This window comes from Ammospiza caudacuta, chromosome 15 (genome assembly GCF_027887145.1).
Source record: "Ammospiza caudacuta isolate bAmmCau1 chromosome 15, bAmmCau1.pri, whole genome shotgun sequence".
Taxonomy (NCBI): domain Eukaryota; kingdom Metazoa; phylum Chordata; class Aves; order Passeriformes; family Passerellidae; genus Ammospiza; species Ammospiza caudacuta.
This window is the reverse complement of record NC_080607.1, coordinates 12,084,506-12,102,050: the sequence shown is the minus strand read 5'-3', so window position 1 is coordinate 12,102,050 and position 17,545 is coordinate 12,084,506. Positions and strand designations below refer to the sequence as shown.

Here is a 17,545-nt window from a genome sequence, read left to right as displayed (position 1 = left end):
AAGGAGCACCTGCCTGGGCTGGGCAGCTGCACCACTACTTCAGTGCAGTGCCCTGCGATAGTCACTTCCAGACCCCTTCCTGCACAGAGCAGCCATAGAGATGAGGAAACATCCATCACCCCAGGATCAAGCTCCAAAGACATCACTGCTGAGGCATGATATGTCCCAGCTCTTGTCATGATGGCTGGAGACAGGGACAGGAGCTGGGTGCAGCCAGGCAGGTGTGAGGGGGGAACGCCCCTGTGCCCCCCCAGCCAGGAGAGCTGGCTGGCTGATCTTTCTTTACAGGACAAAAGTGAGGGAAGAAGGAATGATTCAGTTACTTTCATTTCCTGTTGGGGTCCAGGCACAGGAAACCCATGGTTGCTGATGCAGGCAGATCTCAAGCAGGATCCAGGGAAGTCCTGGCTACCAGAGGCAACATCCTTGAGCCAATTAAGGATGTTGTGAAATGCAGCTGTTGCTCAAGCACAGTAATCCCTTGGGGCTTCAGCCTCAGGAGACCCCAAGGGATGAGGCCATGTAGTTTGTGCTAGAGGAACTCGGCACGTGAAGATCAAGGAAAGAGAGACCAAGGCGTTCTGTTCCCCTTTGCCTTTTGTCCCACAAGTTTTCAGCAGGGTCACTTGCAGGCTGCCTAGCAGACAACCAGTAAATGCCCACCAGGCTTCTATGAGTGGCTAAAAAAGGCTTTTCAATGGGGCACTGCAGTCACTGTCAGCTCTGGGACCTGAGAAACAGGGACATGGCAAGGATGGTGCCTGCAGAGAGGGACCAACCACCCAAGGAAGAGCTGTGTCCCACCATCACCACCCACAGGCTGTGAGTCTCCATCAGTGCCGGCCCAATGCATTGCTGGGAGCCTGGAGACTGTGAGCAAGCTCCTTGTGGCCAGAGCTCCTTTTGCCAGAAAGAAACATGCAAGAACAGAGGAGAAAGGCAAAAGCCAAATCCCCAGCACAGCCTCCTTGGCATTGTGACCCTTCCTGTCACCCATCATCAGCTCTTATCTGGGTCTGGCTCAGTTCAGAGCAGGAGATCCCAAACCTGCCATGGTGACAACCCCATCTCACTGAAGGGCTGCATCAAAACAACATTCAAGATGTTCAGAAAGAGCATGGAGGAAGCAGAACTCTTCCATAAGGAGAAATGAAACTGTATAAGGAATAGCATAGAGAGGACACAAAACCAGGAAGTCTTCCCCCAGGCTTTCAGCAAATTTTGAAGTTGAACTGAAAAACAAGCCTTCAAAGAGCCGAACTCTGACCAAACACTGCTGTGTTTGGCAGGGAGCAGCCAAAACCACATCTAAAGCTCAACATATGTGCCGGTCCCGGTAGTGCTTCCTGCAAGTGGTGACAGAGGGAATGGAACATGAAATCCTGCCCTGCTGGCCCCAACCCTTTGGACAGGTAAAGGCTTCTCCTGCTGAGCTGCTCTGCCTCTTCTGGGAGTGTGGGGTCTGCTCCACCGGGGAAAGGCTGGCTCCCCCAGGCTGCTGGAGAAGGAATGGGAATGGTCACATGGGAACCAGGAGCCCAGGAGGACAGGGACTTGCAGGAGTCCTGTGCTGCTGCTGTCCTTTGCCCAGGACTGCAGGTCAACACCCTTCTCTTCACTGTCCATAGCTCCCCCCTGCTCCCCAGGTCAGAAGTCCCTCTGTCCCCACACGCTCCTCAGCACGTGTGGGCAGTTCCCCATCCTGTCCCAGCTCTTTCCACATCTCTCTCGTGTGCCATGGCTCAAGCCCCCCTGCAGCCACGTGCTGGGGCTACCCAGGGATGACAGAAGTTGAGTTGTGGCTGTGAGCAAGGACACCAGCCATTTTTGCCATCTGCAAGGAAATCCGGACACATCTGTGTTCCCTGGTGCCATTACCAGCCTGGGAATTCCCCGGGCAGCTTGTACCAGTGCCAGAGGCAGGACTGCTGCTGCTCTCCAGCCTCACACTGGCAGGTCTGTGTAGGCTGGGGAAACACCAGGGAAAACCCATGGTCTCTGTAAGAAAAGTGAGAGCAGCCTGTCTGGGTTTGGAGAGAACTTGGAAAGAGAAGTCGTCAGCCCAAAATAAAACCTCCCTTACCAATTTTCAGCCAGGATGAGTTCATTGTCACCCACAGAATTGGGCTGTGGTCAGGACCTGTGGCAATTGTGGTTGTCCCTAACCCAACAGGGACTTCACCAGAGCTTGGAGTAACCCTGTCATCAAGGTGTGGGGAGCCGCGGCTCCTGCCCACTGCACCGCGCGTGGTGCCAAAGCCTGATGCTGTCCACTGTCACCTGCACATCTCTGACAGCCTCTGACCCAGCAGCAACTAAAATTACAGCTGAGGAACATGTGGGGGCTCCTCCACTGTTGTTTTCCCAGCTGCAGGCTCAGCATGACCCAGCCTCATCTGTTCTTGGAGCTGGGAGGGCTCTGGGCCAGCATGGGGTCACTGCTGACACCAGCCCTGACCACTTCATCCAACACAGACAGTAGGGACACCCAGAGACCCCAGAGCTCACACACTCAGAGCCCCATGGGGCACAGCCAGCAGCAATGTGGGCATGGCCCCTGGACTGGGGATGTGGGCAGGAGCCACCAGGATCCCACCAGCAGCCAGCCCCAGAGACCAGCCCTGATGCTAGGCTCATCATTCTCACCCTCCCTCCACCCCAGCATGCAGTGACAGCCCAGGGGACCCTTGGGACCAGCCCTGCACTCAGTGTGTCTCCCCCTGCCAAGGGCTGCATTCCCCCAGACAGGCGGGCTCCTCTCGCAGCACGCCAGCTTGTGACACAGTCTGGGAGCCTCGTGGGAGACAAAAGGGGACACAGAGAGCCAAAGGGGTTGATTTTGCAGAAAAGTAAAAATAAAAATGCAAGAATGGTGACCTCGAGCAGAGCCTAGGGGGATCTGAATGGTGGCTCTGTGCCGGCAGAGGGGCAGGGCAAGAGGCCACATGCAGCCTGTCCCAGCAGCTGCTGAGGACAAACAGGACATGGAGAACAGGAGCAGCAGAGGAGGGTGAGCTCATGGGCTGAGGGGCCCCGGGGGCACCCGGGTGGCCCCCAGAAGCTCTGCCTTTTGCTGGACTTGTTCCCCAGCACCCTGACAGCCTTGCTGTCTGGGGCTGGCCAGAGGGCATGGGGAACTGCTCTGGGAGAGGTGGGGATGCAAAGATGGACCTGCTGGTGACCTCTGAAGGTGGTCCTGGCTGAGCACAGGTGGCAAGAGACACCTCAAGGTGCAGGTGGGGAGCTGCTGCTCTGGGTGCAGGGTGGTGGGGTCCCTCTGGGCTCAGCTCCACATCTGTCTCTTCCTGCTCACCAGTACCACAGAGGAACCATTGTACTGGTCCAGGACACAGCCACACTGTCCTCCTCCCTGCCCTCAACACCCTCTCCTGGCCCTACTATCCATTAAGAGATGCAAGAGCCACAGCTCTTGGGTCCATTTCAGAGGTGACCATGCAATTAGAAAAGGTCACAGCCTTGCATTCACCTTCCCCTGCACTTAGAGGAACTATGAAAAACCTGAAGCTGCTGAGTGAACTAGCACAATTACAGGAGCAATTGGCTGCTGGTTGGGATGGGAAGCTGGTCCCAGCTGGCACTAGGGATGCTGCCCAGCTGGTCCCAGTTGGCACTGGGGATGCTGGCTTGGAGCCAAGGGCCAGTCCTGTGGTGGGCTCAGCTGGGCACCCCAGCCTGGTAGCCATGGCCAAGCCTCTGCCCACCCACAGGACCAGCACTCGTGATCCATACGGGCAGTGGGAGACTCTCAGCAGCTCCCAAGGAAATGAGAAGCAAACGCGAAGGCCTCGCTGGCGCCGTCCTCCCTCCCACACGCCAGCAGCCCAGCTGCACCTCCTCCCGTCTCGGCTTGTTTTCACAGCGTGTCCTTTGGCCGCTCGCTGATCCCTGGACAAATGTTCACTAGCGAGACAGCCCCGGCAGGCTGCAGCCCACGCCGAGGCCGTCCCACCCGCCCCGGTGCTTTCCCAGCCCCAGTGCCGGCCTTGAGCCCATTCCCACGAATGCAACAGTGGAAATGATTGCAGCCTGAGCAAGGTGCAGAGAGGCTGAGAGTGCTGGGAGTTGTGCAGGGCTGGCAGAGCTGGTGATGCTGTGCCCACTGTGCATGGGGCTGGGAGAGCTGTGCCCAGCATGCCTGGGGTTGGGAGAGGTGTCTGTGCCCAGGACTGGCAGGGCTGTGTGAAGCAGCATTTTGCCTTAGGAGAGAACAAATCTGTGGCTTTGGCTCTCATGCTGGTTGTTTTTGTACAGTTCTGGTTGCTGAATCCCATGATCCTGCCCCTCAGTAGGTCCTTCCCATCCCTGGAACTGTTCAAAGTCCCAAGAGAGGCACTCACTGTCCTGATGCTGCGCTTTTGGGGCAACTCAGGAATGGGAACTGGGAGCCACGGGATCCATCCAGGACACCTACCACTGCCGAGGAATCACACTGACCCTGGGTGGGTTGGAAAAGAGGGGCACCCCCACACAAAACGCCTGTATGAGCACATCTGCACACATGTACAAACACATGCGTACACACATGCACACGTATACACACATGCACATACAGCTCTGCGTGTTCCCGGTGTGTTCGAGAACCCTTCTCCTGCAGCTGCTCGGGGGGACGGCGGGGGCTGGGGGAGGATCCCCGGTACAGTCCCCTCCTGCACCCCTCGGGGTCTCTTTCTCCCTCTACTCCGACCCCATCCCATCCCATCCCGCCGGGGGCCGCCCCCCGCCCGCGGGGACACAAAGGGGATTGTCCCCGGGGCCGCGGCTCGGGAGCGTGCGGGGGGCTCCCGCCGGCGGGCACAGGAAAGCGGCCCCGCCGCCCCCCCGGCTCTGTCCGGGCCACCCCCGCCAGCCCTCTCCCTCCCCTCCCCCGCCCCGCCCCGCTCCCGCTTTCTTCGCCTTTTCTTTCTTTTCTTTCTTTTTGGTTTTTTTTTTTTTTTTTTTGTTTCTTCTTTTTTTCCCCCAGAAGAGGCGCGGCGGGCGGAGGGGGCCGGGGGGGCCGGGGCTGCCCGCCCCCGCCCGCGGCTCCGGAGGCGCCGGCGCCGGGAAGAGCCGCCGGCGGAACGGGGACCGGCCGGGAGCCCCGGGCCGGGAGAGCCTGCGAGGAGGAGGAGGGACGGGACGGTCTGTGCCGCGGCCCCCGGCCCCTCTGCCACTTCCTGGGAAACATGGTAATCCCTGGGGTAATCCCTCTCCGTGCCGCTGCCCCTCCCCGTGGCTGCCGGGTGGGCACGGGGTGGGCACGGGGTGGGTAGCGGGAGCGACAGCACAGGGAGGTCGGGAGCGAAGGGGGAGGGAGGTGCAAAGGCAGAGGTGGGTGTGGAGGTGGGTGTCAGGGCAGAGGCGGGTGGGAAGGCAGAGACAGATGTGAAGGTGGAGGTTGGGTGTGCAAGGTTGGGAATCAGGTGTGGAGGAGACCGTGGCCCTTGGGCAGGTGTGTGCGGGGCTGCATCCTGCGAAGCTTAAACTTCCCTGCAAAGTTAGAGAGGGGGATGGCGTGCAGCGGCCGGGAGCTGCCGTGCCAGGGGACGCTCGCAGGGCCATGGGATCGCTCCCACCGCGGCCGGCACGTGCCGTTGCCCCGGGCTCTGCTGAGCGCGGCCCCGCTCTGGGCCGGGCCGAGCGCCTCCATCGTGCCCTGCCAAAGCTGGTGACAGCCAGAGGAATTGGTATTCAGGACTGGTCCCAGGCTCAAACCTCTCCTTCCTGAGCAGCGGGGAGAAAGGAGCTGGAGCTGAGTCACTCTGTGGCTTCGGGCATGGGTTAAACAACTTTACCACACCAAAACCTCAAAGCACAGATCGTCTTGTTGATGTAAACCAGTTAAAAAATATGGGTATTTGGGGAGAAATATCAATCTCTATTTAACAGCGCTTTGGCTTATTAAAATGGAAATAGCTTTGCAAATGTAAATCTCCTTATGCTCCCTAATGCCTTTGTTCCAGCTCCCTCCCAGCGGGTGGAGGGGCTGCTTTTGGATTCCTATGGGCTCCTGGCCGGCCGGATGCAGCTTCGCCGACAAACTTGGAGCTGCTGCACCATGGTTACCCCAAAAAACCTCCCCCTGTGATGAAGTGCTTTGTAACACTCCATGAAAACATTTTTAGTCAGTAATTCCAGGCCAAAATAATCCCCAGCACAACTCAGGCTGTGTCTGGTGCCTCTATCAGTCCCTGGTTCTCTCCTGACACTGGCTCACGCTGTCCCTGCCACTGGATGAAGTCCTGGGTGATAAGGCAACAGGAAACAGCTTCAAATGGTGCCAGGGGAGGGTTAGACTGGATACTAGAGAAAAATTTCTTCACCGAATGAGTTGTCAAGCACTGGCATGGGCTGCCCAGGCAATGTGGGAGTCACTATCCATGGGAGGATTAAAAAGACTGTTGGAGGCAAGGCAGGCAGTTCTGGCTCATCTCTCATGGCAGCATTCAGAGTTGGATGGATCCTCCTGTGCTGTTGTGGCTCCTCACCTCAGTGTTGGGATGGGGAGGAAATCCAGCTGGGTAGCGCTGGGCAAGGAGGTGGTGGGCATCTTGGGTTCAGCACTGGGGACCAGGTGGCTGCACCAGGGCCCCACTGGAGCAAAATGGAATGGAGTGCTGGGCTTTGCCCTTCATCAGGGATTTTCCACAGTAAGGTCTCCAGTCCATTCTAGGAACTGTACACAATAAGACAAAGCTTGAGGAGAAAGGTCCAAGGGCAGAAAGCCTGGACAGGAAATACAGTGGCAGATCAGGGCCCTGAGAAGGGACTGGCTTGCCTCCTCTTCTGCCCAGCTCTCTGGTTTCTCCTGTCAGGTGTAGGGGCAGGAGATTCCTGTGCCAAGACATGGAAAAAAAGTCAGAAATAATTAACCAGAGCATGACTGCAAAGTGCTTTAGCTAAAGCGCATTAAAACTAATTAAGCTGGATTAACCATGGCCCTTTTGTCTCTGTATGGGCTCCTGGACCAGGTATTAGCTGCCTGAAAGTAATGCTCACCTTGAGCTAATCCCTCCAGACTTCCTGGGTGCTCTTACGGGAGCAGGACCTGTCTGCTTGGAGGATGCTCCTCTTCCCCACTCGCCTTGACAGGTATGCCAGACTCATCCTTGAGCTGCCAGGAGCGCAGCCCGGGCATCACAGGAGCTGTGGGATGGCTTCTCTCCATGTACCAGCCGTGCCACACAGCCTCCAGCTCCTGCAGCACTGAGAGAATGAACTGGGAACTGCTGGTCCACAGGCGGCACAGCCCCAGTGTCCTCACCCTGCTCTGGGGCAGTGTGGGAGGATGCAACACGGCAGAACACTTCCCAGAAAATACAGGAATAATTCTGAGTTTGGCGAATTCAGCAATGAGTCTGGACCAAAACACCCTATCCATCTTCAGATGTTTGTCCTTCCTCCCATCTGCTGCATTCCTGCAGCGAGCTGCGGAGCCCGGCGCAGCCCCACGATCTGTCTGGTCTGACTCCTCTCAACCCCTCGGCTGCTGCGGCTCCTCCGCCTCCTCATGGCTGGCGGCCGAGCAAGGCGGCTGCAGCCTCGGGGTTTATCCCAGGCTCCTTAACCACAGCCGGGCGCTGGGAACCGGACCCGCCCCGCCTGCGCCGTGCTTGCTGTGCTCCATCCCGGCTCCTCCCGTTTCCCTCCCAGGAGCGTTTGGAGCCCCTGAGCTCTGCAGCATTGCCAGTGTGGGCGTCCCAGGGCCCCGACAGTGGCACAGCGCAGCGTGGGATGGTGGGCAGAGAGCGCGGGTCAGGCGGAACGTGTCCCCGCTTCGGGGCCACTCTCCCACCAGCGACACTCGCCTCTCTCCCGCAGGATGCCGGGTCCCTGGATGCGGCGGTGCAAAGTGCTCTCCAGGCCCTCTACCCGCCCTTCGAAGCCACGGCCCCCACCGTCCTGGGCCAGGTGTTTCGGCTGCTGGAGACCAGCTACCAGGGGGATGGGCTCTGCTGCCTGCTCCAGTTCCTCATCCCCGCCAAGCGGCTCTTCGAGCGCCTGCGGCAGGCAGCCTGTGTAAGCCCCCGTGCCCCACCACGGTGCCCCCGAGAGCCCCTCCTAGACACGGGGGTTTGCCCCAAGGAGTCCTGCCTGCATGAGCACGCTGCCCTGTGGGCTTCCTCCCTGCATGTCCACTCCTGGTCCCATCCGCTCCCTGCAGAAGGGACCATGGCACACCCAGCTCCCTGGGATTTGTCCAGCATATGTGGTCTCTGCAATAAGGGCTCTGAGGTCATCTTGTCTTCATCCTAGAGAGGCTTAAGCAGGGGTTTTCCCTCTGTAAGCACACGGGTAGACTCCACACTGTGGGAATAGCCATGGATCAGGGTGGGCTTGCAGGGCTGTGCTGCAGGGCCTTGGCTCAGGGACGTGCATTGGGTCACCAGGCTCTTTCATCTTAATCATGGGAGGCACGGGGCCAGGCAGCAAGAGCGTGTGGGGGTGGCTGGGAGGCACAGAGCTGGCAGGGCTCCCTCATGCACTGTGTTCTTCCTCCTTCCCAGGCTCCCTACTTTAACCGCATCTTTCTCCATGAAGGCTGGCCCTTGTGTCTGCACGAGAAGGTGGTTGTGCACCTCGCACCGCTCAACCCCCTCCTGCTGCGCCCCGGGGACTTCTACCTGCAAGCAGAGCCCTGTGAGGAGCACACAGCGCGTGTCACCATCAAGCACCTCTCCCTGGACCTGCGTTCCGTGGAGGAGACACCTGTCCCCGAGGCCACCCACGCTCTGCTCTTCACCAACGCATGGCTGGAGGAGGTGAACAATAGCTGGGCCGGAGCTCCCCTGCACACCTGCCTGGTGGCCACCGAGAACGGCGTCACCCCACTGCCATGGAGCCGGATTGCCACGCCTGAGTTCACCGACAAGCCCAGGGCTGGAGCTGACAGTGTGCCCACTGGGACCTGGCATGAATCTGCTCCTGAGAGTGCACCTGGGACACTTGTGCTCCATGGCACAGTGAATGTCCCCACGCCCTACAGCAACGTTGTGGGCACCATCCCAGGCTGCAAGGCCACCTCTCGGAAGTCAAGCCAGGGACGATACCCGGGACTGATCAAGGTGGAGCAGGCAGGTCTGCGGAAGAAGCCAGCCACGCTGCCTGTGCCCAGCCTCAGTGAAATCATCAGCCAGAACCTGGAGGGGGAGTATGTGGACCTGCTGGAGCAATCCCAGGAGGACTTGGACGTCCTGACCAGATCCCTGTTGCCCACCTGCCTTCCAGGGACAATAAAGGCTGGGGCTGATGAGATGCTCCCCTGGGCGAATGGGGGATCAGGAGCAGATTCTTGGCCCTGTGGGGGAGCACTGAGCTCAGAGGAGCGTCCCTGCAGCCCGTGCCTGGGGAGGGAGATAAGCCAAGAGCCAGAGTCACATGGGCCAAAGTGCCGCCAACGTGACTCCTACATGGCCGCGCTGCAGAACCCGGTGAGCTTTGGCTCTGGGCTGATGGCAGCCATCGTGGAGGAGCCCGGCAGTCCTGGCTCCGAGCTACCCCCCGCCACCCCCCGTGAGACCCCCCCACAGCACAGGAAGGGGGCAGGCAGCCCCATGCTCCTCACCCGCCAGTCCCGCCGAGCGGCTCCTGCGGTGCCGGAGCGAGGGGGGTCGGTGCAGCGGGGCAGCCCCCGGGTCCCCCCAGGCTCCAGCCACAAGTTCTCCTTCCTGAAGGGCACGCGGCTCGGGGCAGCTCCTGAGGATGAAAAAACCAGCAGCCAGCACGAGGGGGCCTGGAAGAAGATGTCGGCTATCTACTCGCCCAGGATGGGCAGAGCCAAGGCAGCAGGGAAAGGTACCATCCTGTGGGGCTGCAGCACCTGACCAGGCTCTGCTGAGGCTTTGTTATTCCTCTGCTTCGCTGAGTGTCACCAGCTTCCCTCTCCTCTATCCCTGTGCACAGGTACGAATGCAGCCACTGCTGCTCCTGTGGAGGAACGGTCTCTGGAAAGTTCCAGCTGCAAGAATGGTCCCTCTGTGCCCAGCACTGGCCCTGCTGGTCGGGAGCCTCCGGCCTGGCAGGACCTGCACGCTGGGCTGCTGCGCTCAGGCATCATCTGCCTGCCAGGTACTGCTGGCACCATGAGCCTGGGGAATGGGAGGGAGAGGCCTCTGGATGGAAACTCAGGCTGCTGGAGAGAGTGTTTTGCAGGAAGGTTTCAGGGCTTTGCTGGAGGCCAGAAATACTCCAAGCGGAAAATTTTTTTTCAGCTGGGCAAAAACATTAAAAACATAAATGCAGGCAGCCTGTGAAGAGCAGCTGCCCCGGTCCCAGCCGCCCCAAGCCCTCCCACACCATTCCTCTCCAGTGAAGCTGTTCAGCTTTAGCTGCCAAACACTAAACATTTGGCTCCTTCTTTTTCCCAAGAACCAAAAAGCATTAACAAAACTCATCTTCTTCTCAGGAAAAATGTCCCCATCAGCTCTGGAATTCCAGACATTCATGCCATGAGCCCCCCTGCACTGGCTCTCCTCCTCCCAAAGATCCAGAGGGGCTGCGCCATGGCAGGCTGAGCTGAGGCAGCACTGATGGTTACCCCAGCCCATTGTGGGGTGCTCAGGTCTGGCAGGTGGCTGCCAGAGGAGTCACTCACCCTTTCTCCACAGGGAGCTCGGACAGGCTGGGCAGGGCCCTCCTTCTGGTGATCACCAGTGGCAGTGCCTGGCGGGCTGCGTGGTGCTCAGCTGCTGAGCTGGCAAAGCTCATCCTCTGCCTCTGCTCCCTCCCCAGGTAAGAGCCAGCAGGACCTGCCAGGGACCCTCAGCTGCTGCCTGGCTCAGGGCTCCCTGGCCAAGTTGGGATGGACACCCAGCATCCCACACACTCTGGTTTGGGCACATCCCCGAGGTGCCTGGACCATGCCCCTGCCAGAGGCACATGCTCTGAGCCCTTGGCAGCGACATCCCACAGGGATGAGGCCACTGCCTGTGGGTTCCTGCCTGCCTGGGGGTGCAGAATGCAGGAGGGGGCTTCGAGAGGGCCCTGCCCCAGGGAAGGACCCCCACTCCTGCTGTGTTTCCCCTCGGTAGGCAAGAAGTGAAGAATGGTGAGAGGCGAGAAGCAAAGGATGCTGGGCTGACGGTTGTGGTGGATGCCCGGAAGCAGCCGCCCGCTCCCGTCCTGTTCTCAGCCCTCCGCTCCGTCCAGGTATGTCAGGCTCTGTGTGCCTGTGCCATAGGCATGCCAGGACTGTCCCTGTCTGGGAGGGAGTGCTGCCTCCCTTTGGGGGTCCCTCAGAGCCTCCCCTGTGCCTGCTCTCCATGCAATCCCCAAAGGTCCCTTCTGAGCCCTGCCATCACCCAGCAGGCATCACCAAGAGCCCTCCAGCATCCTGATCTGTGAATTCACCAAGAAATGGGCTCTGCAGTGACAATCCACTGTCGTGGCTGAGTCCTTGTGCCAGTGCCCAGGTAGTGCCACAGGAGTGCCCTGTGCTGTCCAGGGGCTATGGGGTCCCCCCTGCCACAGCCTTTGTATGCCCAATAAAACCCACACTGGCCCAGATGCTCATCACATGGAGAAATGTCGCTGCTGTCAGAAAAGGGGCTCACTCATGAGGCTCTTCCCATGGTCCTTTGCCAGGGAGGCAAGGTGGCAGGGGACAAGGTCATGGCCTGAGGGACATGTTTCCATCTCCCACACCAGTGAGAGTGGGAGCCTTTTCCTTTGCAATGAGCTCACCAGCCTCAGCTGATCCAGGAAAGTCCCACACTGCCATGGGTGACCTGAGGGCTTTGTGTGGGGTTTGCCCTGGTCATTCTCCCCTGCCTCCCACAGAGTGTGTCTCCAGGCTGCATTCACAGCTTGCTGCTCCTGGCTGAGAAGGAGCTGGCCTCCCACCGTGAGAAGCTGTCTGGGGTGCAGGTGAGCCTGTCCCTGTCCCCTGAGCTGGTGCAATAGGGGGTTATTTCCTGCTCCAGGCAGCCTTACAAGCCCTGTGCCCTGCAGGTGGAGATCCTGACATCGCTGAAGGCTCTGGGCCGCCACGTCGACAGCTCCCAGCTGCCCCCAGAGCTGGACGGTGCCTTCCCCTACTGCCACGGCGAGTGGGTTCAATTCTTCCAGGTGTCTGTTACCACGCCATGAGCCATTGCCTCACCTCCCCCATGTCCCTCTGTCCCCACTGCGTCTTATGTGTCCCATACACATCCCTGGAAAAGCAACAGGGAGGGCTGGGAGAGGGGAATGAACAGGAGAGCTCTGAGCACAGGGGGGTCAAGCTCCTTCCTATGTGCTCCTGCCTGCAGCTGCCCATCCACCTCCTCACTCCCTTCCTCATCAGCTTTAACCCAGTGCCTCACAGTATTTCCTGCTCTGTCTTGGCACTTCTCCTCCTCCTCCTGCTCCTCATGGGCAGGCTGCCCCCACTGACCCACACTGTGTGTCCCCCACAGAAGCTGCAGCCCTTCACAGCCAGCCTGAGGCGGGCATCGGAGCTGCTGCAGCACTGCATCCAGGAGCTGCGGAACAACAACGCACTGGCTGGGACACAGGTAATGGGTGGCAGCACCACAGATTGGGGACATTCCCAATGTGCCCATCTGCAGTGCAGCCACAGCAACATTTCCCTCCAGTTCTCCAAAACTTGGCATAACCATTCCCAGACTGGCTGCTCCTGGCCACGGGGCTGTTCCCTGTCCCCTCTGTCCTGCCTGGGGAGCAGCCCCTGTGCTGGCTGAGACTGCAGGTGAGGCCCAGGTGAGACACTTGTCTGACCCTCCCCTCCTCCACAGGATGCGGCTGCAGGCATCAGGAGGCACCAGGAGCTGATGCAGAAGGTGCTGAGTGACGCTCAGCTGGGGCGGGTGCAGCGCGAGGGGGGGTTCCTGCTGGCCCGGCTGCGCAGGGAGGCCGCCCGCCTCTGTGCTTCTGATCACGTCAGGTAGGATGGGACAGTTCCACTGCCAGGGGGTGCCAATGCCAGAGACCCTGCTCCTGCTGGCCGGCACAGCCACCTCCCCATGGACAGCCCGGTCCCCGTGAGCCCAAGCTATTGCCATGATCAATCCTGCTCTGGAAGCATGGACCACATGTCTGGGACAGCCCATTGCAGGAGTCCCCTCATCCTCACTGGTGCCAGATCCCTGAGAGGGTCTCCTGCCCCAGGCCAGGCCAGATCTGTCACTATGCAATGCCGGCAGCAGTGCCTTGGGCTGGGCTCGGGAGAAGCCACTAGATGGGGCCAAGTCCCGGCCGTGCCGCGCCCGGCCAGCTGTGCTGTGCTGTGCTCCTCTGGCCATGCCGTCATCGTCCGGTGATGTGCACTTGTCTGGCCGTGCCACACTCATCCGGTGATGTCACAATCTGGCCATGCATGGCTCCTCTGACCAAGCTGTAGTCATCCAGTAATGTCACCCCACCTGGACGCGCCATACTCACCAGTGATGCCGTAATCTGGCCGTGCTGATGCTCCTCCAGCCATGCTGTAACTGGGCCATTCCATACTCACCCGGTGATGTCGCTGTCGGCCGGGAATGCTGCACCCATCTGGTGATACCGCACTGCTCCAGTCACACCATGCTGCCCCATGCATTGAGGCAGCGCTGATCCACTGCTCCCTCCTGCTCCCTTCTCTCCCTGTACTGATACACGGGGCTTTCCCATCCCGTGGTCCTTGCTATCCGTTTGCTCCATGGGTTGGGAAGATGTCCAGGTGCTTGCAAGGCTGGGGTCAGGAGCTGGGCAAGAGACCTGCTCCTCTCCACTTTGTGCTCACCTGGCAGTGCCTGGCACTGATGGCCTCCCTCCTCCCAACCCCCAGGAGTGGTATAGAGTTGGCTGAGGGCCTGTATAGTCAGCTGGAGGAAGAACTTCACAGCCTTGTGTCCCAGTCCAATAGCTGCCTGGCGCGCCTGCATTTCCTCCGCAAGGTCCGGGAGCTCGAGGCTCAGTTTGGCAAGGTGAGCTGGGTGTCCCTGGGGTGCCACAAGTTGAAGTTGCCCTCTGTGGTGTTCCATGGTTGAGTGTTTTGCTCATGTTTCCTTTATTTCTGATGATGATAGAAGCCTGGAGAATGGCAGGATTGCCTGAGGTTTGATTTTCATTACGGGCGACTGTGTGTGACTGAGCCTGGGCTGGGATGCTGGGCTGGGGCAGGAAGGGGAGGTGCTGTGGACATGCTGCTACTGCCATGGCTGATCTCTCCTGATCCCTGTTCTGCTCTCTCACAGCTGGGGTCCTGGCTGGATGGGGAGGCAGCAGCTCGGCTGCAGGAGATGGGCACTGAGGACTGGAGTCCCGACAGCTGCCAGGGCTCCGCCGAGCACTTCAAGGAGTTCCTCACCCAGGCCACAGTATGTCTGCAAGGGCTTTACTGTAACAGACACCCCCTGGGTTTGGAAAGAGGCTTCTGGGCAGAACTGAGTGTCCCTGATCTATTGAGTCACACTGCATTTGCACACTCAACAGTTGGGGCCTGTTGAGTCCCCAGCATTGTGGGGACTCTGGGCAGTCCTGCTCCTGTGAGGGGGTGGCTGCACTGTTCCTCAATGTGTGCTGGGCTGGGACTGCTGTCCCCAACCCCTGCTGCACTCCATCCTTTTTCCTACAAAGCCTGGGCATCCATCAGACAACAAATAACGTTATGATGAGGATCTTCTGGTTCCCCTGGATGTGTAGGCCCTTTAGTCACACGCACTGCCGGGAGGGTGAGGCATGGTGACCCCACTCGGGACAGGAGGTCCATTGGGTGCATTTTAAACCAGGCCAGGGCAGAGCAGAGATTTGGAGAATCCCATTGCTTTGTTAGTTCTCACTTGCCCAGAAGTGTTTCCCATCCAGCTGTAATGGTGATGGATGGGCTAATGGCAATGCCAAGTGCTACCTGCAGTGCACGTACCCCAGGTCAGCACCATTCCCAAGTGTGGAGCTGTTCCTTCCTCCTGTCCCTGCAGGCTCGGTACCAGCATGGCCTGACCCTGTGCCAGGAGGCAGCTAAGGTCCGAGGCAGGATGTTCCCTGAGGCAGATGCCCTCCAAGTGTCTGCAGCCCTTTTCCAGTCAAAGCTGATGAGCTTCTCCCAGCAGCTGGAGCGGCGGCAGGCAGAACAGGAGCTGCTGCAGGAGCTCGTCCGGTTCTCCAACAAGGTGAGTGCAGGGGATCTCCCTCAGCAGGACGTGGTGCTGCTGGTGGCCACGAAAGCAGCCACTGTCACCTCTTTTGCAGGTGGCAGGGCTGAAGCTGGACTGCCGGCAGTGCTCGGCCCGGGCGCAGCGTGGGGAGGGCCAGGCGCTGCGCTGCCTCCAGAGATCCTTCCAGAAGCTCTCGGTGGAGTTCGCCCTGGAGAAGCTGAAGGAGATGAAGGCTCAGGTGCGCAGGATGCAGAGCAGCCAAGGGTTGGCAGCCTGGACAGAGGCACAGCACAAGTACCAGGAGACCCGGCAGATCCTGGAGGAGATGCTGGCAGAACTGCAGGAGGCCTGGGGAGCACAAGCTGATGGGCAGGGAGACTCCTCCAGCCCCCCCAGCCCAGGCTCTGCAGCTCCTCACATGGAAGTCCCGGTGTGCAGAGCAGCCCCCAGCCCCGAGCCAGCAGTGCTGGGGGGCAGGGGGTTGGCAGAGCAGCCAGAGACCAGCACTGAGGGGCCAGGACAGCCCCAGGGGCCGGGACAGTCCCAGCCCAGCACCACTCCTGCCTCCATGCTGGGTGTGGAGCAGAGCTCTCTGCAGCCCCACTGCCAGCTGGAGCCTCAGGATGCCCACACCTCTCACCACCACGTCTCTGCTGACACCCCCCATCCCAAAGCCAAGAGCAAATCCAGCCTGGGAGCGACAGGACACCTCACCCAGGAGCGCAGCCAGCCCCGTCGGAGGCGTCCCGTCACCCTGCCTCCCTGGACACGCTTCCCAGGAGCTGACCCACCGTGTCCTACTGCCGTGCCCCAGGGGACTGCCTCAGATCCCAGCACAGCTGGTGCACCAGCAGGGCCACAGGCAGAAGCTGCCCAGTACTTCCAGATTTCCAGCCAGAGCAGTTTTTCCTCTGAAGACTCAGATTCACAGAACTCCATGGAAGAAGCCCCAGCAGCAAGCCTGGCTTTGCCTGGGGACCTCCAGAGTCCCAGACCACCCTGCCCATCTGAAAAGGGCCACCAGATCATTTACCTGGAGAACCACCACAATGAAAGTTCAGCTAAAGCAAATGCCAAGTAACCAGTTCCTCCAGTTGGGGCTGTTTCTGTCCAGCTGCATAAGTCTCGATCACAGACTGGACGAGACTTCCCATGCTCAGAGGTGGGATGCTGGAACTTCTTACCCCACCCTCGGTCCCAGAATCTTTGGTTCCCTGTTCTTAGTGTTCTACCTGCCATGGATCAGCAGTAATCCCATCACCAGCTCACAGGGCTCATTCACAATCTACCAGATGTGTACCAATCCTCCCATAGAGTGCCTTTATCCCTACCAGTGCCAGCCTTGTCTCAGGCAGTGGGGAGGGTTCCCACATTAGATGCTGTGCCTGGAGCATCCCAGGGGAGTGCAGACCTGTGAGATGTTCCTGTCACTCATTGTGCTCCCTGCTCCACTGGATGATTTTACCATCCCTGTGCTGCTGCTGCAGCCCTGGCTGAGCCCCAGCAGTGGGCCCTGGGTTTGTGTGTGCTCATTAACACAGGACTAACTCCATTAACATTAATAAACCTGAAGAGAAGCACCTGGATGGTCCTCATGGAGGAGAATGAGAAGTTGTGTCCCACCGAGAGCCAGCTGCTGGGGCTCCAGGTTCCAACTGCTCCCACCACCCCAGCACAGTGCCCACAGGCACCTGGTGCCACCAAGAATGCCCCCCGTGCCCCCTACATGGGCTGTGCCCACAGCCTGGCTCTGCTACTTGCTGCCAGCACCTTGGCCCTGCTCAAAGGACCCTTTTGTAAGGGTTAAGTGCCTCAGTCTCCGGTTCTCCCTCTCAGTACACGAGCACAGTGGTGTCATCCTGCCCAGCCTCCCCACTCTGTTTTGGGAACGCGCTGTCCCGAAGCCTTTGGGACCCGTTTGCTCTGGGTGCGACCCTGCCGATCCCAGCCCGAGGTCCCCAGAGACCCCGTCCCCGCAGGCACATCCCTGCTCTGCCTGTTGGGGCAGCCGGGAGGGGGTGATGGCAGGCGGGACCCCGGCTGGCGGGGCCGCCCCCCTGGGCAGCCACAGCATGAGCTAATCAAGAGACATCAGAGGAGAAGCGATCTCTGCCTTGGAGGCCGTTCCAGAAAAACACCCTCCTCCTCCTCCTCCTCCTCCTCCCAGCGCAGCACGGGCACGGCTCGCACCCTGCGGGATGCTGCAAAGGGCACTGGCCCATCCCAGTCTGGCCGAGCATCACTCATACCCCCCTCAGCCTTGTTTTTGCCAGATCCCGGAGCCAAGCCCCGCTGAGCTCCCCACGGCCCCAGCTGTCCCCCGCGGGCGCCACGCTCCTCCTGTCTGGGTCATTACTGACAGGACCGAGCCCGGCCCTGCCCTGTCTCAGCACCTCTGCCTGGCACCACTCCTGGCCCTACACAATTGTCTGCTCTTTACTTGCCCCTACGATTCTTTTAGACTCCATCTTCCCCAG

At 59.8% G+C, this 17,545-nt stretch overlaps 1 protein-coding gene across 1 annotated transcript; it reads left to right on the top strand.

Annotated features, from left to right (window-relative positions):
• Nucleotides 1-7,819: 7,819 nt before the first annotated feature.
• Nucleotides 7,820-16,860, top strand: KIAA1755 (KIAA1755 ortholog). The gene is given in 15 exon segments (XM_058814843.1): nucleotides 7,820-7,865; nucleotides 7,868-8,016; nucleotides 8,505-9,428; nucleotides 9,672-9,792; nucleotides 9,901-10,065; nucleotides 10,605-10,728; nucleotides 11,028-11,145; nucleotides 11,776-11,862; nucleotides 11,947-12,063; nucleotides 12,393-12,491; nucleotides 12,732-12,880; nucleotides 13,760-13,898; nucleotides 14,169-14,291; nucleotides 14,892-15,083; nucleotides 15,163-16,860. Coding segments are annotated over 15 exon segments (3,540 nt in total). The 3' UTR covers nucleotides 16,150-16,860.
• Nucleotides 16,861-17,545: the final 685 nt, after the last annotated feature.